This window comes from Heterodontus francisci, unplaced genomic scaffold (genome assembly GCF_036365525.1).
Source record: "Heterodontus francisci isolate sHetFra1 unplaced genomic scaffold, sHetFra1.hap1 HAP1_SCAFFOLD_967, whole genome shotgun sequence".
Taxonomy (NCBI): domain Eukaryota; kingdom Metazoa; phylum Chordata; class Chondrichthyes; order Heterodontiformes; family Heterodontidae; genus Heterodontus; species Heterodontus francisci.
The window spans coordinates 76,588-104,430 of record NW_027141036.1 but is presented as its reverse complement, the minus strand read 5'-3'; the positions used below and the strand labels follow the sequence as shown (position 1 = coordinate 104,430).

Below are 27,843 nucleotides of genomic sequence, written 5' to 3'. Positions count from 1 at the left end.
TCCTAACTTCTCCAATCTGTCTTCATAACTGAAATTCCTCATCCCTGGAACCATTCTCGTGAATATTTTCTGTTCTCTCTCCAATGTCCTCACGTCTTTCCTCAAGTGCGATGCCCAGAACTGGACGCAATACTCCAGCTGAGGCTGAACTAGTGTCTTATACAAGTTCAACATAACCTCCTTGCTCTTGTACTCTATGCCCCTATTAATAAAGCCCAGGATACTGTATGCTTTATGAACTGCTCTCCCAAACTGTCCTGCCACCTTCAATGACTTACACACATATACCCCCAGGTCCCTCTGCTCCTGCACCCCCTTTAGAATTGTACCCTTTATTCTACATTGTCTCTCCATGTTTTTCCTACCAAAATGAATCACTTCACATTTCTCTGCATTGATCTTCATCTGCCACCTGTCTGCCCATTCCACCAACTTGTCTATGTCCTTTTGAAGTTCTACACTAGCCTCCTCGCAGTTCACAATGCTTCCAGGTTTCATATCATCCATAAACTTAGAAATTGTGCTCTGTACACCTAGGTCTAGGTCATCAATGTATATCAGGAAAAGCAAGGGTCTCAACACTGATCCCTGGGGAACTCCACTACAAACCTTCCTCCAGCCCGAAAAATATCCATTAACCACTACTCTTTGTTTCCTGTCACTCAGCCAATTCTGTATCCATGTTTCTACCGTCCCTTTTATTCCATGAGCTACAAGTTTGCTCACAAGTCTGTTGTGTGGCCTTTTGAAAGTCCATGTACCCCCATTAACAGCATTACCCTCATCAACCCTCTCTGTTACCTCCTCAAAAAAGCTCCAGCAAGTTAGTTAAACATGATTTTCCCTTAAGAAATCTATGCTGTCTTTCTTTAATTAACCCACATTTGTCCATGTGACTATTAGTTTTGTCCCAAATTATTTTTTCTAGAAGTTTTCCCATCACTGAAGTTAAACTGACTGGCCTGTAGCTGCTGGGCTTATCTTTGCACCTTTTTTTAAACAAGGGTGTAACGTTTGCAATTCTCCAGTCCTCTGGCACCTCTCCAGAGTTGAAGACAGAAAAATTATGGCCAGTGCCTCTGCGATTTCCACCCTCACTTCCCTCAGTATCCTTGCATGCATCTCATCTGGCCCTGGTGCTTTATCCACTTTAAGTACAGACAGTCTCCCTAATACTTCCTCTTTATCAATTTTAAATCTCTCTAATGTCTGACTTACCTCCTCTTTCAACATTGCCTGGGTTGCATCTTCTTCTTTGGTGAAGACAGATGCAAAGTATTCATTTAATATCTCAGCTATGCCCCCTGCCTCCATGTGTGAATCCCCTTTCTGGTCTCTGATCAGCCCCACTCCTCCTTTTACCACCCTTTTATTATTTATATGCCTATAGAAAACTTTGGGATTTCCTTTAATGCTAGCTGCCAATCTCTTTTCATGCTCTCTCTTTGCTTTTCTTATTTGCTTTTTCACTTCCCCTCTGAATTTCCTATATTCAGCCTGGTTCTCAATAGTATTTTCTACCTGGCATCTGTCGTAAGCACAATTTTTCTTCTTTATCTTAATCTCTATCTCGTTTGTCATCTGAGGAGCTCTGGATTTGTTTATCCTACTTTTCCCCTTCGAGGGAACATACCTTGACTGTGCCCAAGCTACCTTTTCTTTGAAGGTAGCCCATTGTTCAGCTACCGTTTCTCCTGCCAACCTTTGACTCCAATTTACTCGCCCCAGCTCCAATCTTACCCCAATGAAGTTGGCTTTTCCCCCAGTTAATTATTCTTACCCTGGATTGCTCTTTGTCCTTTTCCACAGTCAGCCTAAACCTTATGATACAATGATCACTGTCCCCTAAATAATCTCCTACTGATACTTGATCCACTTGGCCCACCTCATTCCCAAGAACCAGGTCGAGCAGTGCCTCCTTTCTCGTTGGACTAGCAACATACTGCAGTAGAAAATGTTCCTGAACATACTCTAGGAACCCTTGCCCCTCACTGCCCTTTACACTACTATTATCCCAGTCTATGTTTGGATAATTAAAGTCCCTCATTATAATTACCCTATAATTTATACACCTCTCCGTAATTTCCTGCAAATTTGTTCCTCCACGCCCTTCCAACTAGCTGGTGGCCTACAGACAACACCGAGCAATGTAACTGTACCTTTTTATTCCTCAGCTCGAGACAAATTGATTCTGTACTTGACCCCTCTGGGACATCCTTTTTCTCCAGCACTGTAATGCTCTCCATAATCAAGTGGCACTTGCTTAGCAATAACCTGCTCAGTGATGCTCAGTTTGGGTTCCGCCAGGGCCACTCAGCTCCTGACCTCATTACAGCCTTGCTTCAAACATGGACAAAAGAGCTGGGTCAAAATCCTGGAACTCCCTTCCTAACAGCACTGTGGGTGTACCTACCCCACATGGACTGCAGTGGTTCAAGGCGGCAGCTCACCACCACCTTCTCAAGGGCAATTAGGGATGGGCAATAAATGCTGGCCTGGCCAGTGACGCCCACATCCCATGAATGAATAAAATAAAACTCCAGAGGTGAGATGAGAGTGACTGCCCTTCACATCAAGGCAGCATTTGACAGAGTATGGAATCAAGGAGCCCCAGCAAAACTGAACTCAATGGGAATCAGGGGGAAAACACTCCGCTGGCTGGAATCATACCTAGCACAAAGGAAGATGGTTGTGGTTGTTGGAAGTCAATCATTTGAGCTCCAGGATATCACTGCAGAAGTTCCTCAGGGTAGTGTCCTAGGCCCAACCATCTTCAGCTGCTTCATCAATGACCTTCCTTCAATCATAAGGTCAGAAGTGGGGATGTTCGCTGATGATTGCACAATGTTCAGCATCATTCACGACTCCTCAGATACTGAAGCAGCCCATGTCCATATGCAGCAAGACCTGGACAATATCCAGGCTTGGGCTGATAAGTGGCAACTTACATTCACGTTACACAAGTGCCAGGCAATGACCATCTCCAACAAGAGAGAATCTAACCATCTCCCCTTGACATTCAATGGCCAGCCACATAAATGTTGTGGCTACAAAAGCAGGTCAGAGGCTGGGAATTCTGCAGTGAGTAACTCACCTCCTGACTCCCCAAAGCCTGTCCACCATCTACAAGGCACAAGTCAGGAGTGTGATGGAATACTCTCCACTTTCCTGGATTAGTGCAGCTCCAACAACACTCAAGAAGCTCGACACCATCCAGGACAAAGCAGCCCGCTTGATTGGCACCCCATCTACAAACATTCACTCCCTCCACCACCGACACACAGTGGCAGCAGTGTGTACCATCTACAAGATGCACTGCAGCAATGCACCAAGGCTCCTTAGACAGCACTTTCCAAACCCGCGACCTCTACCACCTAGAAGGACAAGAGCAGCAGATGCATGGGAACACCACCACCTGCAAGTTCCCCTCCAAGTCACACAGATAGAACATAGAACAGCACAGTACAGGCCCTTCGGCCCACGATGTTGTGCCGAACCTTTAACCTACTCTAAGATCAAACTAACTACCTACCCTTCATTCTACTGTCATCCATGTACCTATCCAAGAGTCGCTTAAATGTCCCTAATGTATCTGCTTCTATTACCACCGCTGGCAGTGCATTCCATGCACCCACCACTGTCTGTGTAAAGAACCTACCTCTGACATCTCCCTGAAACCTTCCTCCAATCACCTTAAAATTCTGCCCCCTGGTGATAGCCCTTTCCGCCCTGGGAAAAAGTCTCTGACTATCCACTCTATCTATGCCTCTCATCATCTTGTACCCCTCTATCAAGTCACCTCTCATCCTTCTTCGCTCCAATGAGAAAAGCCCTAGCTCCCTCAATCTTTCTTCGTAAGACATGCCCTCCAGTCCAGGCAGCATCCTGGTAAATCTCCTCTGCACCCTCTCTAAAGCTTCCACATCCTTCCTATAATGAGGCGACCAGAACTGAACACAATATTCCAAGTGTGGTCGAACCAGGGCCTTATAGAGCTGCAGCATAACCTCGCGGCTCTTAAACTCAATCCCCCTGTTAATGAAAGCCAACACACCATACGCCTTCTTAACAACCCTATCAACTTGGGTGGCAACTTTGAGCGATCTATGGACGTGGACCCCAAGATCCCTCTGTTCCTCCACACTACCAAGAATCCTGTCTTTCTGCATTCAAATTCCACCTTCCAAAATGAATCACTTCACACTTTTCCAGGTTGAACTCCATCTGCCACTTCTCAGCCCAGCTCTGCATCCTGTCAATGTCCCGTTGCAACCTACAACAGCCTACCACACTATCCACAACTCCAGCAACCTTTGTGTCATCGGCAAACTTGCTAACCCAGCCTTCCACTTCCTCATCCAAGTCATTTATAAAAATCACAAAGAGCAGAGGTCCCAGAACAGATCCCTGCGGAACACCACTGGTCACCGAGCTCCATGCTGAATACTTTCCATCTACTACCACCCTTTGTCTTCTATGGGCCAGCCAATTCTGTATCCAGACAGCCAACTTTCCCTGTATCCCATGCCTCCTCACTTTCTGAATGAGCCTACCATGGGGAACCTTATCAAACGCCTTGCTAAAATCCATATACACCACATCCACTGCTCTTCCTTCATCAATATGTTTTGTCACATCTTCAAAGAATTCAATAAGGCTTGTGAGGCATGACCTGTCCCTCACAAAGCCATGCTGACTGTCTCTAATCAAACCATGCTTTTCCAAATAATCATAAATCCTGTCTCTCAGAATCCTCTCCAATAATTTGCCCACTACCGACGTAAGACTGACTGGTCTATAATTCCCAGGGTTATCCCTATTCCCTTTCTTGAACAAGGGAACAACATTTGCCACCCTCCAATCATCCGGTACTACTCCAGTGGACAGTGAGGACGCAAAGATCATCGCCAAAGGCGCAGCAATCTCTTCCCTCGCTTCCCGTAATATCCTTGGGTATATCCCGTCTGGCCCTGGGGACTTATCTGTCCTCATATCATTCAAAATTACCAGCACATCCTCCCTCTTAACCTCAACCTGTTCGAGCATATCAGCCTGTTCCACGCTGTCCTCACAAACGACCAGGTCCCTCTCACTAGTGAATACTGAAGCAAAGTATTCATTTAGGACCTCCCCTACCTCCTCCGACTCCGGGCACAAGTTCCCTCCACTATCCCTGATCGGCCCTACCCTCACTCTGGCCATCCTCTTGTTCCTCACATAAGTGTAGAACGCCTTGGGATTTTCCTTAATCCTACCCGCCAAGACTTTTTCATGTCCCCTTCTAGCTCTCCTAAGTCCATTCTTCAGTTCCTTCCTGGCTACCTTGCAACCCTCTAGAGCCCTGTCTGATCCTTGCTTCCTCAACCTTAAGTAAGCTTCCTTCTTCCTCTTGACTAGCTGTTCTACATCTCTTGTTATCTAAGGTTCCTTCACCCTGCCATCCCTTCCTTGCTTCATCGGGACAAACCTATCCAGCAGTCGCAGCAAGTGCTCCCTAAACAACCTCCACATTTCTGTCGTGCATTTCCCTGAGAACATCTGTTCCCAGTTTATGCTCCCCAGTTCCTGCCTAACAGCATTGTAATTCCCCCTCCCCCAATTAAATATTTTCCCATCCCGTCTGCTCCTGTCCCTCTCCATGACTATAGTAAAGGTCAGGGAGTTGTGATCACTATCACCGAAATGCTCTCCCACCGAGAGATCTGCCACCTGGCCTGGTTCGTTGCCAAGCACCAAGTCCAACATAGCCTCCCCTCTAGTCGGCCTATCTACATATTGAGTCAGGAAACCTTCCTGGACACACCTGACAAAAACTGCTCCATCCAAACTATTTGCACTAAGGAGGTTCCAATCAATATTAGGGAAGTTGAAGTCACCCATGACAACAACCCTGTTACTTCTGCACCTTTCCAAAATCTGCCTCCCAATCTGTTCCTCTGTGTCTCTGTTGCTATTGGGGGGTCTATAGAAAACTCCCAACAAAGTGACTGCTCCTTTCCTGTTTCTGACTTCCACCCATAATGACTCAGTAGACAATTCCTCCTCGATGACCTCCCTTTCTGCAGCTGTGATACTATCCCTGATTATCAATGCCACTCCCCCACCTCTTTTACCTCCCTCCCTATTCCTTTTGAAACATCTAAACCCCGGAACATCCAACATCCATTCCTGCCCCTGTGATATCCACGTCTCCGTAGTGGCCACAATATCGTAGCTCCAAGTACTGATCCATGCTCTAAGTTCATCACCTTTATTTCTGACACTTCTCGCGTTAAAATAGACACACTTCAACCCATCATACTGGCTGCAACTTTGTCGTGTCAATTGTCTAACCTTCCTCACAGACTCTCTGCACTCGGTATCTGCCTGTTCAACAGCTACCCCATCCACTGATCCTGACTTGGAACTATATCGCTGTTCCTTCACTGTTGCTTGGACAAAATCCTGGAACTCCCTTCCTAACAGCACTGTGGGTGTACCTACACCACATGGACTGCAGTGATTCAAGAAGGCAGCTCACCACCACCTTCTCAAGGGCAAATAGGGATGGGCAATAAATGCTGGCCTAGCCAGTGATGCCCACATCCCATGAATGAATAAAAAAAATGCCCCTTCTGAATCTTATATGTTTCATGTTATGACTGAGGTGAGAGGAGTGCACTGTTTATTCTAGTTCCACTTCTCCACAAGTCACAACATATATTTAAATTTTCCCACTTACCAATACAGTTAATCAAAGAATAAAAAGCCCATGTGCATGAACACAGACACATGTAGTGAGGGGGGCAAGGACAGAATCCATGTGGTTTGAGTTGAGAAGCAAAAACAGTATGATGACGCTATGGGGGGGGGGGGGGGCGGGTGGGGGGTGGCATATACTATAGGCCTCCAAATAGTGAGAGATAGAGGAGCAAATCTGCAGGGAAATCACAGAGATGTGCAAGAACTATAGAGTGGTGATACTGGGGGATTTTAATTACCCAAACATCGGTTGGGATAATGTTAGAGTAAAGGCTAAAGAGTGGGAGGAATTTCTGAAATGTGTTCAGGAGAACTTCCTTGCCCAGCATGTTCTGGTCCGACTAGGAAGGAGGCATTGCTGGATCTGGTGCTGGGGAATGAGGTGGACCAAATGTCAGTGGGGGAGCACTTGGGTAAGAGTGATCATCGTATCATAAGGTTTAGATTAGTAATGGTGAAGAGCAAGGAACAATCTAAAGTCGAACTTCTAAACTGGAAGAGAGCTAACTAAATGGGATGAGAGGGGATCTAGCCAGAATAAAAAGGAACCAAAGAATACAAGAAATAGGAGCAGGAGTAGACCATATGGTCCATCAAGCCTGCTCCACCATTCAATATGATCATGGCTGATCTTGGGCTTCAATTCCACTTTCCTGCCCGCTCCCCATATCTCTTGATTCCCTGCGAGACCAAAAATCTATCTATCCCCGCCTTAAATATATTCAATGATGGAGAATCCACAACCCTCTGGGGTAGAGAATTCCAAAGATTCACAACCCTCCTTTGAGTGTAGTAATTTCTCCTCATCTCAGTCCTGAATGATTGGTCCCTTATCCTGAGACTGTGTCCCCGTGTTCTAGATTCCCTGACCTGTGGGAACAATCTCTCAGCTTCTACCCTATCAAGCCCTTTCACAATTTTCTGTCTCAATTAGATCGCCTCTCATTCTTCTAAACTCCAGAGAATCTCGACCCAATTTACTCAGCCTCTCATCATAGGACAACCCCCTCATCCCAAGTAAATCTTCACTGCACTGTCTCCAGTGCAAGTATATCCTTTCTTAAATGTGGAGACCAAAATTGCACGCAGTATTCCAGGTGCGGTCTCACCAAAGTCCTGTACAATTTTAGTAAAACTTCTTTATTCCTGTAATCCAATTCCCTTGCAATAAAGGCCAACATGTCATTTGCCTTCGTAATAGCCTGCTGCACCTGCATGTTAACTTTGTGCGTTCCTTGTATGAGTACCTCCAAGTCTCTCTGAACATCAACACTTACCAGTTTCACACCTTTAAAAAAATATTCTGCTTTTCTATTTTACAACCAAACTGAATAACCTCACACTTCCCTACATTATACTCCATTTTCCATCTTGTTGCCCACTCACTTAACCTGTCTATATCTCTTTGCAGCCTCTCTATGTCCTCCCTGCAGATTACCTTTCCACCTACCTTTGTATCATCAGCAAAATTAGATACATTACTCTCTGTCTCATTATCCAAGTCATTAATATAGAGTGTAAATAGCTGAGGCCCCAGCACTGATCCTTGCGGAACCCCACTATCCACTGCCTGCCAACTTGAAAATGCCCCATTTATGCCCACTCTCTGTTTCCTGTTTGTTAACCAATCCTCTATCCATGCTCATATATTACCCCCAACACCATGAGCCCTTATCTTGCCCATTAATCTTTTATTATCTTTTATCTTATCGAATGCCTTTTGAAAATCCAGGTATACTACATCTACTGGTTCTCCTTTATCTACCCTACTAGTTACATCCTTAAAACACTCTAATAAATTTGTCAAACAGCATCGCGTTTTAGTAATGAAGAGAGCTATGAAGAGTTATGTTATGAAGAGAGACTGAAAAGGCTGAGCGGGGACCTGATTGAGGTATACAAAATTATGTGGGGCATTGGTAGGTTAGATAGGAAGAAACTTTTTCCCTTAGCGGAGGGGACAATAACCAGGGGGCATAGATTTAAGGTAAGGGGCAGGAGGTTTAGAGGAGATTTAAGGAAAAATGTTTTCACCCAGAGGGTGGTTGGAATCTGGAACACACTGCCTGAAGGGGTGGTAGAGGCAGGAACCCTCACAACATTTAAGAAGTATTTAGATGAGCTCTTGAAACGCCATAGCATACAAGGCTATGGGCCAAGTGCTGGAAAATGGGATTAGAATAGTTAGGTGCTTGATGGTCGGCACAGGCTAGGCTGAATGGCCTGTTTCTGTGCTGTATAACTCTATGACTCTAAAACCATGCTGACTTGTTCTAATCATACTTTGCTTTTCCAAGTGCAATGTTAAGACTTCTTTAATAATAGTTTCCAGCATTTTCCCAGCCACTGATGTTAGGCTAACTGACCTGTTGTTCCCTGTTTTCTCTCTACCTCCTATCTTGAAAAGCGGTGTAACATTTGCCAACTTCCAATCTGACGGGACCATTCCTGAATCTAAGGAATTCTGGAAAATCATAGCCAGCGCATCCGCTATCTCTTCAGCTATCTCTTTTAGAACCCTAGGATGTAGGCCATCTAGTCCCGGGAACTTGTCAGATTTTAGTCCCTCGAGTTTCTCCAATACTTTTTCTCGACTTATATCAATATCCTTAATTTCCTCACTCTTTTTAGCCCCGAGGTTACTGCCTATTTCTCGTGTGGAACTTGTGTGTTCCACTGTGAAGACAGACACAAAATATTTGTTCAATGCCTCTGCCATTTCCTCATTCCCCATGATGATTTCTCCTGTCTCTGCCTCTAAGGGACAAACGTCTACTTTAGCTACTCTCTTCCTTTTTATGTATTTACCAAAGCTCTTACAATCTGAGTTCACCTACCTAGGCTCAACTATCACCAGTAACCTGTCTCTAGATGCAGAAATCAACAAGCGCATGGGAAAGGCTTCCACTGCTATGTCCAGACTGGCCAAGAGAGTGTGGGAAAATGGCGCACTGACACAGAACACAAAAGTCCGAGTGTATCAGGCCTGTGTCCTCAGTACCTTGCTCTACGGCAGCGAGGCCTGGACAACGTACGTCAGCCAAGAGCGACGTCTCAATTCATTCCATCTTCGCTGCCTCCGGAGAATCCTTGGCATCAGGTGGCAGGACCGTATCTCCAACACAGAAGTCCTCGAGGCGGCCAACATCCCCAGCTTATACACCCTACTGAGCCAGCGGCGCTTGAGATGGCTTCGCCATGTGAGCCGAATGGAAGATGGCAGGATCTCCAAAGACACATTGTACCGCGAACTCGCCACTGGTATCAGACCCACCGGCCGTCCATGTCTCCGCTTTAAAGACGTCTGCAAACGCGACATGAAATCCTGTGACATTGATCACAAGTCGTGGGAGTCAGTTGCCAGCGTTCGCCAGAGCTGGCGGGCAGCCATAAAGACGGGGCTAAAGTGTGGCGAGTCGAAGAGACTTAGCAGTTGGCAGGAAAAAAGACAGAGGCGCAAGGGGAGAGCCAACTGTGCAACAGCCCCGAAAAACAAATTTCTCTGCAGCACCTGTGGAAGAGTCTGTCACTCTAAAATTGGCCTTTATAGCCACTCCAGGCGCTGCTCCACAAACCACTGACCACCTCCAGGCACTTACCCATTGTCTCTCGAGACAAGGAGGCCAAAGAGAACTACAATCTGTTTTTATATTGCTGGCTAATTTACTTGCATTCTATTTTTTCCCTTTTTATCAACTTTTTGGTGGCCCTTTGCTAGTTTCTAAAACATTCTCAACCCTCAGACTTGCCACTATTTTTTGCAACATTGTAAACCTCTTCTTTCAGTCTAATTATCTCCTTCACTTCCTGAATGAGCCACGGATGGGTCTTTCTTGATGAGTTTTTGTCTTTGAATGGAATGTACTTTTGTTGAACCCTTTGAATTGTTTCTTTAAATGTTTTCCACTGTTCATTTACCGCCTTACCTTCCAGTCTATTTACCCAATTAACCTGAGCCACTTCTCCCCTCATACCTTCCAGTCTATTTACCCAATTAACCTTAGCCACTTCTCCCCTCATGCCTTCCAGTCTATTTACCCAATTAACCTTAGCCACTTCTCCCCTCATACCTTCCAGTCTATTTACCCAATTAACCTTAGCCACTTCTCCCCTCATACCTTCCAGTCTATTTACCCAATTAACCTTAGCCACTTCTCCCCTCATACCTTCCAGTCTATTTACCCAATTAACATTAGCCACTTCTCCCCTCATACCTTCCAGTCTATTTACCCAATTAACCTTAGCCACTTCTCCCCTCATACCTTCCAGTCTATTTACCCAATTAACATTAGCCACTTCTCCCCTCATACCTTCCAGTCTATTTACCCAATTAACCTTAGCCACTTCTCCCCTCATACCTTCCAGTCTATTTACCCAATTAACCTTAGCCACTTCTCCCCTCATACCTTCCAGTCTATTTACCCAATTAACCTTAGCCACTTCTCCCCTCATACCTTCCAGTCTATTTACCCAATTAACCTTAGCCACTTCTCCCCTCATACCTTCCAGTCTATTTACCCAATTAACCTTAGCCACTTCTCCCCTCATACCTTCCAGTCTATTTACCCAATTAACCTTAGCCACTTCTCCCCTTACACCTTCCAGTCTATTTACCCAATTAACCTTAGCCACTTCTCCCCTCATACCTTCCAGTCTATTTACCCAATTAACCTTAGCCACTTCTCCCCTCATACCTTCCAATCTATTGACCCAATTAACCTGAGCCACTTCTCTCCTCATACCTTCCAGTCTATTTACCCAATTAACATTAGCCACTTCTCCCCTCATACCTTCCAGTCTATTTACCCAATTAACCTTAGCCACTTCTCCCCTCATACCTTCCAGTCTATTTACCCAATTAACATTAGCCACTTCTCCCCTCATACCTTCCAGTCTATTTACCCAATTAACCTTAGCCACTTCTCCCCTCATACCTTCCAGTCTATTTACCCAATTAACCTGAGCCACTTCTCCCCTCATACCTTCCAGTCTATTTACCCAATTAACCTTAGCCACTTCTCCCCTCATACCTTCCAGTCTATTTCCCCAATTAACCTTAGCCACTTCTCCCCTCATACCTTCCAGTCTATTTACCCAATTAACCTGAGCCACTTCTCCCCTCATACCTTCCAGTCTATTTACCCAATTAACCTTAGCCACTTCTCCCCTTATACCTTCCAGTCTATTTACCCAATTAACCTTAGCCACTTCTCCCCTCATACCTTCCAGTCTATTTACCCAATTAACCTGAGCCACTTCTCCCCTCATACCTTCCAGTCTATTTACCCAATTAACCTTAGCCACTTCTCCCCTCATACCTTCCAGTCTATTTACCCAATTAACCGTAGCCACTTCTCCCCTCATACCTTCCAGTCTATTTACCCAATTAACCTGAGCCACTTCTCCCCTCATACCTTCCAGTCTATTTACCCAATTAACCTTAGCCACTTCTCCCCTCATACCTTCCAGTCTATTTACCCAATTAACCTTAGCCACTTCTCCCCTCATACCTTCCAGTCTATTTACCCAATTAACCTGAGCCACTTCTCCCCTCATACCTTCCAGTCTATTTACCAATTAACCTTAGCCACTTCTCCCCTCATACCTTCCAGTCTATTTCCCCAATTAACCTTAGCCACTTCTCCCCTCATACCTTCCAGTCTATTTACCCAATTAACCTTAGCCACTTCTCCCCTCATACCTTCCAGTCTATTTACCCAATTAACCTTAGCCACTTCTCCCCTTATACCTTCCAGTCTATTTACCCAATTAACCTGAGCCACTTCTCCCCTCATACCTTCCAGTCTATTTACCCAATTAACCTGAGCCACTTCTCCCCTCATACCTTCCAGTCTATTTACCCAATTAACCTTAGCCACTTCTCCCCTCATACCTTCCAGTCTATTTACCCAATTAACCGTAGCCACTTCTCCCCTCATACCTTCCAGTCTATTTACCCAATTAACCTGAGCCACTTCTCCCCTCATACCTTCCAGTCTATTTACCCAATTAACCTGAGCCACTTCTCCCCTCATACCTTCCAGTCTATTTACCCAATTAACCTTAGCCACTTCTCCCCTCATACCTTCCAGTCTATTTACCCAATTAACCGTAGCCACTTCTCCCCTCATACCTTCCAGTCTATTTACCCAATTAACCTGAGCCACTTCTCCCCTCATACCTTCCAGTCTATTTACCCAATTAACCTTAGCCACTTCTCCCCTCATACCTTCCAGTCTATTTACCCAATTAACCGTAGCCACTTCTCCCCTCATACCTTCCAGTCTATTTACCCAATTAACCTGAGCCACTTCTCCCCTCATACCTTCCAGTCTATTTACCCAATTAACCTTAGCCACTTCTCCCCTCATACCTTCCAGTCTATTTACCCAATTAACCTTAGCCACTTCTCCCCTCATACCTTCCAGTCTATTTACCCAATTAACCTTAGCCACTTCTCCCCTCATACCTTCCAGTCTATTTCCCCAATTAACCTTAGCCACTTCTCCCCTCATACCTTCCAGTCTATTTACCCAATTAACCTTAGCCACTTCTCCCCTCATACCTTCCAGTCTATTTACCCAATTAACCTTAGCCACTTCTCCCCTCATACCTTCCAGTCTATTTACCCAATTAACCTTAGCCACTTCTCCCCTCATACCTTCCAGTCTATTTCCCCAATTAACCTTAGCCACTTCTCCCCTCATACCTTCCAGTCTATTTACCCAATTAACCTTAGCCACTTCTCCCCTCATACCTTCCAGTCTATTTACCCAATTAACCTTAGCCACTTCTCCCCTCATACCTTCCAGTCTATTTACCCAATTAACCTGAGCCACTTCTCCCCTCATACCTTCCAGTCTATTTACCAATTAACCTTAGCCACTTCTCCCCTCATACCTTCCAGTCTATTTCCCCAATTAACCTTAGCCACTTCTCCCCTCATACCTTCCAGTCTATTTACCCAATTAACCTTAGCCACTTCTCCCCTCATACCTTCCAGTCTATTTACCCAATTAACCTTAGCCACTTCTCCCCTCATACCTTCCAGTCTATTTACCCAATTAACCTTAGCCACTTCTCCCCTCATACCTTCCAGTCTATTTACCCAATTAACCTTAGCCACTTCTCCCCTTATACCTTCCAGTCTATTTACCCAATTAACCTTAGCCACTTCTCCCCTTATACCTTCCAGTCTATTTACCCAATTAACCTGAGCCACTTCTCCCCTCATACCTTCCAGTCTATTTACCCAATTAACCTTAGCCACTTCTCCCCTCATACCTTCCAGTCTATTTACCCAATTAACCTTAGCCACTTCTCCCCTCATACCTTCCAGTCTATTTACCCAATTAACCTGAGCCACTTCTCCCCTCATACCTTCCAGTCTATTTACCCAATTAACCTTAGCCACTTCTCCCCTCATACCTTCCAGTCTATTTACCCAATTAACATTAGCCACTTCTCCCCTCATACCTTCCAGTCTATTTACCCAATTAACCTTAGCCACTTCTCCCCTCATACCTTCCAGTCTATTTACCCAATTAACCTTAGCCACTTCTCCCCTCATACCTTCCAGTCTATTTACCCTATTAACCTTAGCCACTTCTCCCCTCATACCTTCCAGTCTATTTACCCAATTAACCTTAGCCACTTCTCCCCTCATACCTTCCAGTCTATTTACCCAATTAACCTTAGCCACTTCTCCCCTTATCCCTTCCAGTCTATTTACCCAATTAACCTTAGCCACTTCTCCCCTTATCCCTTCCAGTCTATTTACCCAATTAACCTTAGCCACTTCTCCCCTCATACCTTCCAGTCTATTTACCCAATTAACCTTAGCCACTTCTCCCCTCATACCTTCCAGTCTATTTACCCAATTAACCTTAGCCACTTCTCCCCTTATCCCTTCCAGTCTATTTACCCAATTAACCTTAGCCACTTCTCCCCTCATACCTTCCAGTCTATTTACCCAATTAACCTTAGCCACTTCTCCCCTTATCCCTTCCAGTCTATTTACCCAATTAACCTTAGCCACTTCTCCCCTCATACCTTCCAGTCTATTTACCCAATTAACCTTAGCCACTTCTCCCCTTATCCCTTCCAGTCTATTTACCCAATTAACCTTAGCCACTTCTCCCCTCATACCTTCCAGTCTATTTACCCAATTAACCTTAGCCACTTCTCCCCTCATACCTTCCAGTCTATTTACCCAATTAACCTTAGCCATTTCTCCCCTCATACCTTCCAGTCTATTTACCCAATTAACCTTAGCCATTTCTCCCCTCATACCTTCCAGTCTATTTACCCAATTAACCTGAGCCACTTCTCCCCTCATACCTTCCAGTCTATTTACCCAATTAACCTTAGCCACTTCTCCCCTCATACCTTCCAGTCTATTTACCCAATTAACCTTAGCCACTTCTCCCCTTATACCTTCCAGTCTATTTACCCAATTAACCTGAGCCACTTCTCCCCTCATACCTTCCAGTCTATTTACCCAATTAACATTAGCCACTTCTCCCCTCATACCTTCCAGTCTATTTACCCAATTAACCTTAGCCACTTCTCCCCTCATACCTTCCAGTCTATTTACCCAATTAACCTTAGCCACTTCTCCCCTTATACCTTCCAGTCTATTTACCCAATTAACCTGAGCCACTTCTCCCCTCATACCTTCCAGTCTATTTACCCAATTAACATTAGCCACTTCTCCCCTCATACCTTCCAGTCTATTTACCCAATTAACCTGAGCCACTTCTCCCCTCATACCTTCCAGTCTATTTACCCAATTAACCTTAGCCACTTCTCCCCTTATACCTTCCAGTCTATTTACCCAATTAACCTGAGCCACTTCTCCCCTCATACCTTCCAGTCTATTTACCCAATTAAACTTCGCCACTTCTCCCCTTATACCTTCCAGTCTATTTACCCAATTAACCGTAGCCACTTCTCCCCTTATACCTTCCAGTCTATTTACCCAATTAACCGTAGCCACTTCTCCCCTTATACCTTCCAGTCTATTTACCCAATTAACCGTAGCCACTTCTCCCCTCATACCTTCCAGTCTATTTACCCAATTAACCTTAGCCACTTCTCCCCTTATACCTTCCAGTCTATTTCCCCAATTAACCGTAGCCACTTCTCCCCTCAGACCTTCCAGTCTATTTCCCCAATTAACCTTAGCCACTTCTCCCCTCATACCTTCCAGTCTATTTACCCAATTAACCTGAGCCACTTCTCCCCTCATACCTTCCAGTCTATTTACCCAATTAACCTTCGCCACTTCTCCCCTTATACCTTCCAGTCTATTTACCCAATTAACCTTAGCCACTTCTCCCCTCATACCTTCCAGTCTATTTACCCAATTAACCTTAGCCACTTCTCCCCTCATACCTTCCAGTCTATTTACCCAATTAACCTTAGCCACTTCTCCCCTTATACCTTCCAGTCTATTTACCCAATTAACCTTCGCCACTTCTCCCCTTATACCTTCCAGTCTATTTACCCAATTAACCTTAGCCACTTCTCCCCTCATACCTTCCAGTCTATTTACCCAATTAACCTTAGCCACTTCTCCCCTCATACCTTCCAGTCTATTTACCCAATTAACCTTCGCCACTTCTCCCCTTATACCTTCCAGTCTATTTACCCAATTAACCGTAGCCACTTCTCCCCTCATACCTTCCAGTCTATTTACCCAATTAACCTTAGCCACTTCTCCCCTCATACCTTCCAGTCTATTTACCCAATTAACCTTAGCCACTTCTCCCCTCACACATTTGTAATTGGCTTTAAGTTGACGATTTTTGTTTGTGATTGAAATGGTATTATGATCACTATTTTGGTCGTAGCAACATAAATAACTTGGATATTGGAACACAGAATAAAATTTCTAAATTTGCCAATGATACCAAACTTGGAAGTGTGGAGACAGTGAGGATGATACCAATCAACTGCAACAGGACATAGATAGGCTAGCAGAATAGGCAGACAGGTGGCAGATGGAATTTAATACAGACAAGTGTGAGGTGATGCATTTTGGCAAAAGGAATAGGGTGAGACAATATATACTGAATGGCACAGTTCTAAAGAGTGTGCAGGAACAGAGGGACCTGGGGGTGCATGTACATTGATCTTTGAAGGTGGCAGGACATATTGAAAGAATGGTTAGTAAAGCTTCATAAATACAGACATTGAGTACAAAAGCAGGGAGGTTATGCTGAACCTTTATAAAGCTCTGGTTAGGCCCCAACTGGAGTATTGTGTCCAGTTCTTGTTAGCAAGGGTGTGAGGGTCTTTGAGAGGGTGCAGAGGAGATTTACCAGATTGGTTCGAGGGATGGGGGATCTCAGTTACGAGGTCAGGTTGGAGAAGCTGGGATTGTTCTGCTTGGAGCAAAGGAGATTGAGGGGAGATTTGATAGAGGTGTACATGATTATGACAGGTTTAGATAAGAAAAGCAGTTCCCATTAGCTGATGGTACAAGGATAGGGTACACAGACTGAAGGTTTTGGACAAGAGATACAGGGGGAATGTGAGGAAGAACTTTCAGGTAATGACCTGGAATTCCCTGTCCACAAAAGTGGTGGAAGCGGAGATGATGAATGATTTCAAAAGGAAAGTGGATAAGGAATGGAGGGCAATAAACTTACAGGGCTTTAGGGATAGAGTGGGGGAGTGAGATTGACTGGATTGCTCTACAGTGATAGAGTGGGGGAGTGAGATTGACTGGATTGCTCTACAGTGATAAGAGTGGGGGGAGTGAGACTGACTGGATTGCTCTACAGTGATAGAGTGGGGGGAGTGAGACTGACTGGATTGCTCTACAGTGATAGAGTGGGAGGAGTGAGACTGACTGGATTGCTCTACAGTGATAGAGTGGGGGAGTGGGACTGACTGGATTGCTCGACAGTGATAGAGTGGGGGGAGTGAGACTGACTGGATTGCTCTACAGTGATAGAGTGGGGGGAGTGGGACTGACTGGATTGCTCTACAGTGAGAGAGTGGGGGAGTGGGACTGACTGGATTGCTCTACAGTGATAGAGTGGGGGGAGTGGGACTGACTGGATTACTCTACAGTGATAGAGTGGGGGGAGTGGGACTGACTGGATTACTCTACAGTGATAGAGTGGGGGGAGTGGGACTGACTGGATTGCTCTACAGTGATAGAGTGGGGGGAGTGAGACTGACTGGATTGCTCTACAGTGATAGAGTGGGGGGAGTGAGACTGACTGGATTGCTCTACAATGATAGAGTGGGGGAGTGAGACTGACTGGATTGCTCTACAGTGATAGAGTGGGGGAGTGAGACTGACTGGATTGCTCTACAGTGATAAAGTGGGGGGAGTGAGACTGACTGGATTGCTCTACAGTGAGCTGGCATGACTTCTTTCTGTGGCCTAATGACTCTTATGACACACACGCGCACAAACACAGACACGCACACGCTCAAACACATTCACAGAGAGAGCTTGCCTGCCCAAGGACATACAAAGCAGGTTCAAGAAGTGGAACAGAAACATCTAGAGACGCCCACCATCATTCACCAAAACGCAGCATTGAACTGCACCGTAGACAACAGAGCGGGTGTCAGCCTATCAGAGACAGGAGTCCGACTTCCCCATTCTCTGCGAGTACATTCAACCAGGTGGAAAGTGCTCAGCACCAGCTCAGATTCCAAACACCACTTTCTGGTCCATTACACTTTTGTTTTCAAAACTGGTTTTCATTCCCCTCCTGAAATAAGACACAGCAGATGAGAAATGGGTGGAGGGGGACGTGTGGGAGGGGGACGTGTGGGAGGGGGAAGTATGGGGGAGCAATGTCACGGGGAGGTACGTCGGGGGTATTGACTGTCCTCAGGCTTGGGTGAATCTGCTGACTGAGTCTGACCCAATTTAACAGCAGGAGAAGGAAGGGCAGACACAGCTGGGCAAAGCAGGAACTCAAGCAGGTAGGTGCAGGGAGGGGGTGTGGGGGGGGGGGCTCAGGGCATTCACTTTAAAAGGATAAACCAAGATTGTCAGAGGTGAGATAAATGCTACTTAGCCAGCAGTCTGCAAACAGGCAATTATACTGAAGGGGCTGAGAGTGAAGGAGCAGGAGGAAGAAAGAGACACAACGAAGCAGAAAGACGGAGAAAGAGAAACTCTGGCCTCCTGTACACACTGATTTTAAACACTCCACCTTCAGCTGACCAGATCCTAATCACTGGAACCCCCTCCGTAAAACTCTCCGCCTCCCTCGCCTCAAAATCTGCCTCTCTGACCAAGCTTCAAGTGTGAAGGGTGAACATGATGAGGCTCCATTAGCACCATCAACCTTCCTGGGTCACACTGTGTCCCACAGGCACCGGGCAACACACAAGGGTGAAGGGAGGAGGATCGAGAGTGTATATCACAAGCCAGTGCCTCATTGAGCAGAGGGAAAATAATCTCCCTCAACCCCAGGCCTGCGCAACACTCCCCTTAACAGATGAACTACCACTGGCTACCTCTCAGAAATCAAATCCCTCGCCCTCAGGTCCTTTCACAGTGACGGCCAGCTATTCCACAAGGGGGGCACCACCAATGAACCCAACACGCCTGCTATCTAGCCCACGTGCTATGTAGCAGGCATTAATGGGACAGAGACAGGAGTGGGAACCCTGGCTCAATTCTCTTACCCTCATCAGTCTTACAACTGAGGATCCCCGCGCAAGAAGAGTGCACACTCACGGTTGGGAACAGCAGTCAGCACCAACTGACATCAGCTTAGTTTATTACTGAATCAGGCTCACCCCAGTCCACTCCACGGACACGCTGACCTCCTCACCACCTTCCGAGCCACTCTCATACTTCACTGGGTTCCCAGCCAGACTGTCCCGGCTTCTCCTCCGATCTGCAGACTCACCATCCTTCAGAATCTCCACGACTCTGGTCTGGTGAATGGGATCGAGACCCTAAGAAAAAGAAAGGGAGAGAGAAAGAAAGAGAGAGAGAGAAAGAAAGAAAGAGAGAGAGAGAGAGAGAGAAAGAAAGAGAGAGAGAGAGAGAGAGAGAGAGAGAGAAAGACAGAGAGAGAGAGAGAGAGAAAGAGAGACAGAGAAAGACAGAAAGAGAGAGAGAGAGAAAGAGAGAGAGAGAGAGAGAAAAAGAGAGAGAGAGAAAGACAGAAAGAAAGAAAGAAAGAAAGATCGAGAGAGAGAGAGAGAGAAAGAGAGAAAGAGAGAAAGAAAGAAAGAAAGAAAGAGAGAGAGAGAGAGAGAGAAAGAGAGAGAGAAAGAGAGGGAGGGAGGGAGGGAGAGAGAGAGGGAGAGAGACAGGGAGAGAGGGAGGGAGGGAGAGAGAGAGGGAGAGAGAGAGGGAGAGTGGGAGGGAGAGAGAGAGAGAGGAAGGGAGAGAGAGAGAGAGGGAGAGGGAGAGAGAGAGGGAGGGAGGGAGAGAGAGAGGAAGAGGGAGAGAGAGAGGGAGAGAGAGAGGGAGAGAGGGAGAGAGAGAGGGAGAGAGAGAGAGAAAGAGAGAGAGAGAGAGAGAGAAACAGAAAGAAAGAGAGAGAGAGAGAGAGAGAGAGAGAGAGATAGAAAGAAAGAAAAAAAGAAAGAGAGAGAGAGAGAGAGAGAGAGAGAGAAAGAGAGAGGGAGAGAGAGAAAGAGAGAGGGAGAGAGAGAAAGAGAGAGAGAAAGAGAGAGTGAGTCACAGTCTGGAATCAACTGGGCAAATAGCAGCAGCAAGTTTTGAATTCTGAGCAATAAAAGCTGGACACTTACAATGGGAAGCTGCAGGTTGGCATTTGGAGCAACGGGAAAAAGAGAGAGACACATTCAGCGTGAATAGACTCACTGCAGCAGTTAGTCAGAGCAAGTAAAAGATAAACTTATACAGCACCTTTCACCATATTGGGGTGGCTCAGAACACTGAACAATGTACTTTTTAAAATGTTATAATATAGAAAACAGCAAACTTGAACACAGCAAGATCCCAAATCTGTCACTGTATAACACTGGGGTACAGTACTGGTGGGGACAGGTCTGTCACTGTATAACACTGGGATACAGTACTGGTGGGTACAGGTCTGTCACTGTGTAACACTGGGGTACAGTACTGGTGGGTACAGGTCTGTCACTGTATAACACTGGGGTACAGTACTGGTGGGGACAGGTCTGTCACTGTATAACACTGGGATACAGTACTGGTGGGTACAGGTCTGTCACTGTATAACACTGGGGTACAGTACTGGTGGGTACAGGTCTGTCACTGTATAACACTGGGGTACAGTACTGGTGGGGACAGGTCTGTCACTGTATAACACTGGGGTACAGTACTGGTGGGTACAGGTCTGTCACTGTATAACACTGGGGAACAGTACTGGTGGGTACAGGTCTGTCACTGTATAACACTGGGGTACAGTACTGGTGGGGACAGGTCTGTCACTGTATAACACTGGGGTACAGTACTGGTGGGGACAGGTCTGTCACTGTATAACACTGGGGTACAGTACTGGTCGGGACAGGTCTGTCACTGCATAACACTGGGGTACAGTACTGGGGGGTACAGGTCTGTCACTGTACAACACTGGGGTATAGTACTGGTAGGTACAGGTCTGTCACTGTATAACACTGGGGTACAGTACTGGTGGGTACAGTTCTGTCACTGTATAACACTGGGGTACAGTACTGGTGAGGACAGGTCTGTCACTGTATAACACTGGGGTACAGTACTGGTGGGGACAGGTCTAACACTGTATAACACTGGGGTACAGTACTGGTGGGACGGGTCTGTCACTGTATAACACTGGGGTACTGTACTGGTGCGGTCAGGTCTGTCACTGTACAACACTGGGGTACAGTACTGGTGGGGACAGGCCTCTCACTGTATAACACCGTGGTACAGTACTGATGGGTACAGGTCTGTCACTGTATAACACTGGGGTACAGTACTGGTGGGGACAGGTCTAACACTGTATAACACTGGGGTACAGTACTGGCGGGGACAGGTCTGTCACTGTGTAACACTGGGGTACAGTACTGGTGGGGACAGGTCTGTCACTGTGTAACACTGGGGTACAGTACTGGTGGGAACAGGTCTGTCACTGTGTAACACTGGGGTACAGTACTGGTGGGGACAGGTCTAACACTGTATAACACTGGGGTACAGTACTGGTTGGGTCAGGTCTGTCACTGTATAACACTGGGGTACTGTACTGGTGCGGTCAGGTCTGTCACTGTACAACACTGGGGTACAGTACTGGTGGGGTCAGGTCTGTCACTGTATAACACTGAGGTACAGTACTGGTGGGGACAGGTCTGTCACTGTATAACACTGAGGTACAGTACTGGTGGGGACAGGTCTGTCACTGTATAACACTGGGGTACAGTCCTGGTGGGGTCAGGTCTGTCACTGTATAACACTGGGGTACAGTACTGGTGGGGTCAGGTCTGTCACTGTATAACACTGGGGTACTGTACTGGTGCGGTCAGGTCTGTCACTGTATAACACTGTGGTACAGTACTGCTGGGTACAGGTCTGTCACTGCATAACCCTCGGTTACAGTACTGGTGGGGACAGGTCTGTCACTGTAAAACACTGGGGTACAGTACTGGCAGGGACAGGTCTGTCACTGTATAACACTGGGGTACAGTACTGGTGGGGACAGGCCTCTCACTGTATAACACTGGGGTACTGAACTGGTGGGGACAGGTCTGTCGCTGTATAACACTGGGGTACAGAATTCGTGGGGACAGGTCTGTCACTGTCTAACACTGGGGTACAGTACTGGTGGGGGCAGGTCTGTCACTGTATAACACTGGGGTACAGTACTGGTGGGTACAGGTCTGTCGCTGTACAACATTGGGGTACAGTACTGGTGTGGACAGGTCTGTCACTGTCTAACACTGGGGTACAGTACTGGTGGGGGCAGGTCTGTCACTGTATAACACTGGGGTACAGGACTGGTGGGGACAGGTCTGTCACTGTATAACACTAGGGTACAGTACTGGTGGGTAGAGGTCTGTCACTGTATAACACTGGGGTACAGGACTGGTGGGGACAGGTCTGTCAATGTACAACGCTGGGGTAAATGTACTGGTGGGGACAGGTATGTCACTGTTTAACACTGGGGTACAGTACTGGTTGGTTAAGGTCTGTCACTGTATAACACTGGGGTACAATACTGGTGGGTACAGGTCTGTCACTGCATAACACAGGGGTACAGTACTGGTGGGGACAGGTCTGTCACTGTCTCACACTGGGGTGCAGTACTGGTGGGTAAAGGTCTGTCACTGTATAACACTGGGGTACTGTACTGGTGGGGACAGGTCTGTCACTGTACAACACTGGGGTATAGTACTGGTGGGTACAGGTCTGTCACTGTATAACACTGGGGTACAGTACTGGTGGGACAGGACTGTCACTGAAAACACTGGGGTAGAGTGCTGGAGGGTATGGGTCTGTCACTGTATAACACTGGGGTACAGTACTGGTGGGGTCAGGTCTGTCACTGTATAACACTAGGGTACAGTACTGGTGGGTAGAGGTCTGTCACTGTATAACACTGGGGTACAGGACTGGTGGGGACAGGTCTATCACTGTATAACGCTGGGGTAAAGTGCTGGTGGGGACAGGTATGTCACTGTATAACACTGGAGTACAGTACTGGTTGGTTAAGGTCTGTCACTGTATGACACTGGGGTACAGTACTGGTGGGGACAGGTCTGTCACTGTATAACACAGGGGTACAGTACTGGTGGGGACAGGTCTGTCACTGTATAACACTGGGGTACAGTACTGGCGGGGACAGGTCTGTCACTGTACAACACTGGGGTACAGTACTGGTGGGGACAGATCTGTCACTGTACAACACTGGGGTACAGTACTGGTGGGTACGGGTCCGTCACTGTATAACACTGGGGTACAGTACTGGTGGGGACAGGTCTGTCACTGTATAACACTGGGGTACTGTACTGGTGGGGACAGGTCTGTCACTGTACAACACTAGGGTATAGTACTGGTGGGTACAGGTCTGTCACTGTATAACACTGGGGTACAGTACTGGTGGGTACAGGTCTGTCACTGTATAACACTGGGGTACAGTACTGGTGAGGACAGGTCTGTCACTGAATAACACTGGGGTACAGTACTGGTGGGGACAGGTCTAACGCTGTATAACACTGGGGTACAGTACTGGTGGGACGGGTCTGTCACTGTACAACACTGGGGTACAGTACTGGTGGGGGCAGGTCTGTCACTGTATAACACTGGGGTACAGGACTGGTGGGGACAGGTCTGTCACTGTATAACACTAGGGTACAGTACTGGTGGGTAGAGGTCTGTCACTGTATAACACTGGGGTACAGAACTGGTGGGGACAGGTCTGTCACTGTACAACGCTGGGGTAAATGTACTGGTGGGGACAGGTATGTCACTGTATAACACTGGGGTACAGTACTGGTTGGTTAAGGTCTGTCACTGTATAACACTGGGGTACAGTACTGGTGGGTACAGGTCTGTCACTGTATAACACAGGGGTACAGTACTGGTGGGGACAGGTCTGTCACTGTATAACACTGGGGTACAGTACTGGTGGGGACAGGTCTGTCACTGTATAACACTGGGGTACAGTACTGGTGGGGACAGATCTGTCACTGTCTCACACTGGGGTGCAGTACTGGGGGGTACAGGTCTGTCACTGTATAACACTGGGGTACAGTACTGGTGGGTAAAGGTCTGTCACTGTATAACACTGGGGTACTGTACTGGTGGGGACAGGTCTGTCACTGTAAAACACTGGGGTATAGTACTGGTGGGTACAGGTCTGTCACTGTATAACACTGGGGTACAGTACTGGTGGGTACAGGTCTGTCACTGTATAACACTGGGGTACAGTACTGGTGAGGACAGGTCTGTCACTGTATAACACTGGGGTACAGTACTGGTGGGGACAGGTCTAACACTGTATAACACTGGGGTACAGTACTGGTGGGACGGGTCTGTCACTGTATAACACTGGGGTACTGTACTGGTGCGGTCAGGTCTGTCACTGTACAACACTGGGGTACAGTACTGGTGGGGTCAGGTCTGTCACTGTATAACACTGAGGTACAGTACTGGTGGGGATAGGTCTGTCACTGTATAACACTGAGGTACAGTACTGGTGGGGACAGGTCTGTCACTGTATCACACTGGGGTACAGTACTGGTGGGGTCAGGTCTGTCACTGTATAACACTGAGGTACAGTACTGGTGGGGACAGGTCTGTCACTGTATAACACTGAGGTACAGTACTGGTGGGGTCAGGTCTGTCACTGTATAACACTGGGGTGCAGTACTGGTGGGGTCAGGTCTGTCACTGTATAACACTGGGGTACTGTACTGCTGGGTACAGGTCTGTCACTGTATAACACTGAGGTACAGTACTGGTGGGGACTGGTCTGTCACTGCATCACACTGGGGTACTGTACTGTTGGGGACATGTCTGTCACTGTATAACACTGGGGTACAGTACTGGTGGGGTCAGGTCTGTCACTGTATAACACTGGGGTACAGTACTGGTGGGTACAGGTCTGTCACTGTATAACACTGGGGTACAGTACTGGTGGGTACAGGTCTGTCACTGTATAACACTGGGGTACAGTACTGGTGGGTACAGGTCTGTCACTGTATAATACTGGGGTACAGTACTGGCGGGGACAGGTCTGTCACTGTATAACACTGGGGTACAGTACTGGTGGGAACAGGTCTGTCACTGTATCACACTGGGGTACAGTACTGGTGGGTAGAGGTCTGTCACTGTATAACACTGGGGTACAGTACTGGTGGGTACAGGTCTGTCACTGTATAACACTGGGGTACAGTACTGGTGAGTACAGGTCTGTCACTGTATAACACTGGGGTACTGTACTGGTGGGTACAGGTCTGTCACTGTATAACACTGGGGTACAGTACTGGTGGGTACAGGTCTGTCACTGTATAACACTGGGGTACAGTACTGGCAGGGACGGGTCTGTCACTGTATAACACTGGGGTACAGTACTGGCAGGGACGGGTCTGTCACTGTTTTCTACTGGGATACAGTACTGGTGGGGACAGGTCTGTCACTGTATAACACTGGGGTACAGTACTGGTGGGTACAGGTCTGTCACTGTATAACACTGGGGTACAGTACTGGTGGGTACAGGTCTGTCACTGTATAACACTGGGATACAGTACTGGTGGGTACAGGTCTGTCACTGTATAACACTGGGGTACAGTACTGGCAGGGACGGGTCTGTCACTGTTTTATACTGGGATACAGTTCTGGTGGGGACAGGTCTGTCACTGTATAACACTGGGGTACAGTACTGGTGGGTACAGGTCTGTCACTGTATAACACTGGGGTACAGTACTGGTGGGTACAGGTCTGTCACTGTATAACACTGGGATACAGTACTGGTGGGTACAGGTCTGTCACTGTATAACACTGGGGTACAGTACTGGTGGGTACAGGTCTGTCACTGTATAACACTGGGGTACAGTACTGGTGGGTACAGGTCTGTCACTGTATAACACTGGGGTACAGTACTGGTGGGTACAGGTCTCTCACTGTATAACACTGGGGTACAGTACTGGTGGGTACAGGTCTCTCACTGTATAACACTGGGGTACAGTACTGGTGAGTACAGGTCTGTCACTGTATAACACTGGGGTACAGTACTGGTGGGGACAGGTCTGTCACTGTATAACACTGGGGTACAGTACTGGTGGGTACAGGTCTCTCACTGTATAACACTGGGGTACAGTACTGGTGAGTACAGGTCTGTCACTGTATAACACTGGGGTACAGTACTGGTGGGGACAGGTCTGTCACTGTATAACACTGGGGTACAGTACTGGTGGGTACAGGTCTCTCACTGTATAACACTGGGGTACAGTACTGGTGAGTACAGGTCTGTCACTGTATAACACTGGGGTACAGTACTGGTGGGTACAGGTCTGTCACTGTATAACACTGGGGTACAGTACTGGTGGGTACAGGTCTGTCACTGTATAACACTGGGGTACAGTACTGGTGGGTACAGGTCTGTCACTGTATAACACTGGGGTACAGTACTGGTGGGTACAGGTCTGTCACTGTATAACACTGGGGTACAGTACTGGTGAGTACGGGTGAGTTGATGGAAAGTTACCTGTTTGCGGGATCGGGTGGCACATTGCTCCAGAGTTTCAGCAGCCTCCAGCTTGCCCTGGCGCCGGTACAAGGCTCCGAGATTCCTCAGTGTGGTGTTCACTGTGGGACTGGGAGGGAGAATTAGATTTCAGTGAGTCAGCTGGCTGCTGCACAGTGAGGACTTTGTCCCTTGCCCTTTTGACTCAGTCCCTGCCCGACTTGGGCTCCACTGGACAAATGGAATATGAACAGGTCCTATTTTCCCTGACCCTGGGGTTATCCACACCCTCCCTGTGTATTATGCCACCACGCCTCCCTCCCAGGATTGATCGAACCCTGGGTTCACGGATGTATCTGAGTATTATAGCTGACCTACTACCTGGAGCAGGCCCATGAATTGCCACTTGGGCTGAGACGAGCCAGTCTGGGTTAGGACAGGGTGGGCACCCCACTGGGAGGACGGGTTACCTTGCCTGGCCGTGCTCAGTGTGTGATATCTGAATGTGAGAAGGTGGCGAGACATCGATCAAATGCAGCACGAGGGAGGGATTCTGAGGTTGAACAGCTGCCTTTTCTTGGACCCCTCATGCTGAGCCTCCAGGAGCTGGCTGCTCTGTACCTGATTGGAAATCCCTTACCTGTTGACTTTGCAAGCCTTGTACCAGCCCCCATATTCTGCGTAAGGAGCACTGTCCTTGTGTTTGCCCTGCAACAGAACAAGATAATTTCAAATCCTGAGGATGACAATTCTCCCTGCTGTCATGTTTGCGATCCCTCCTTGCCCCCTCCTATTTCTCATCTGCATGCTGCCCCTCGGTAATGTCATCCAAAAGCACAGCGTTAAGTTTCCACATGTACACTGGTGATACCCAGCTCCACCACACCACCACCTCTCTCGACTCCTCCACTCTCTCTAAATTATCTGGCTCCTTATCCAACATCCAGTCCTGGATGACCAGAAATTTCCTCCATTTAAATAT

The 27,843-nt window shown here is 47.2% G+C and overlaps 1 protein-coding gene across 1 annotated transcript in view; it reads right to left on the bottom strand.

The window, feature by feature from the left end:
- The window catches only part of LOC137361878 (kinesin light chain 2-like), a 233,833-nt gene that overhangs the window by 131,776 nt on the left and 74,214 nt on the right, over positions 1-27,843 (bottom strand). The window contains exons 8-10 of the mRNA XM_068026480.1: positions 27,502-27,569; positions 26,883-26,991; positions 19,522-19,683 (exon numbers count right to left, since the gene is read on the bottom strand). Of these exons, the coding sequence (XP_067882581.1) occupies positions 19,522-19,683; positions 26,883-26,991; positions 27,502-27,569 (339 nt within the window). The remainder of the gene's footprint in view (positions 1-19,521; positions 19,684-26,882; positions 26,992-27,501; positions 27,570-27,843) is intronic.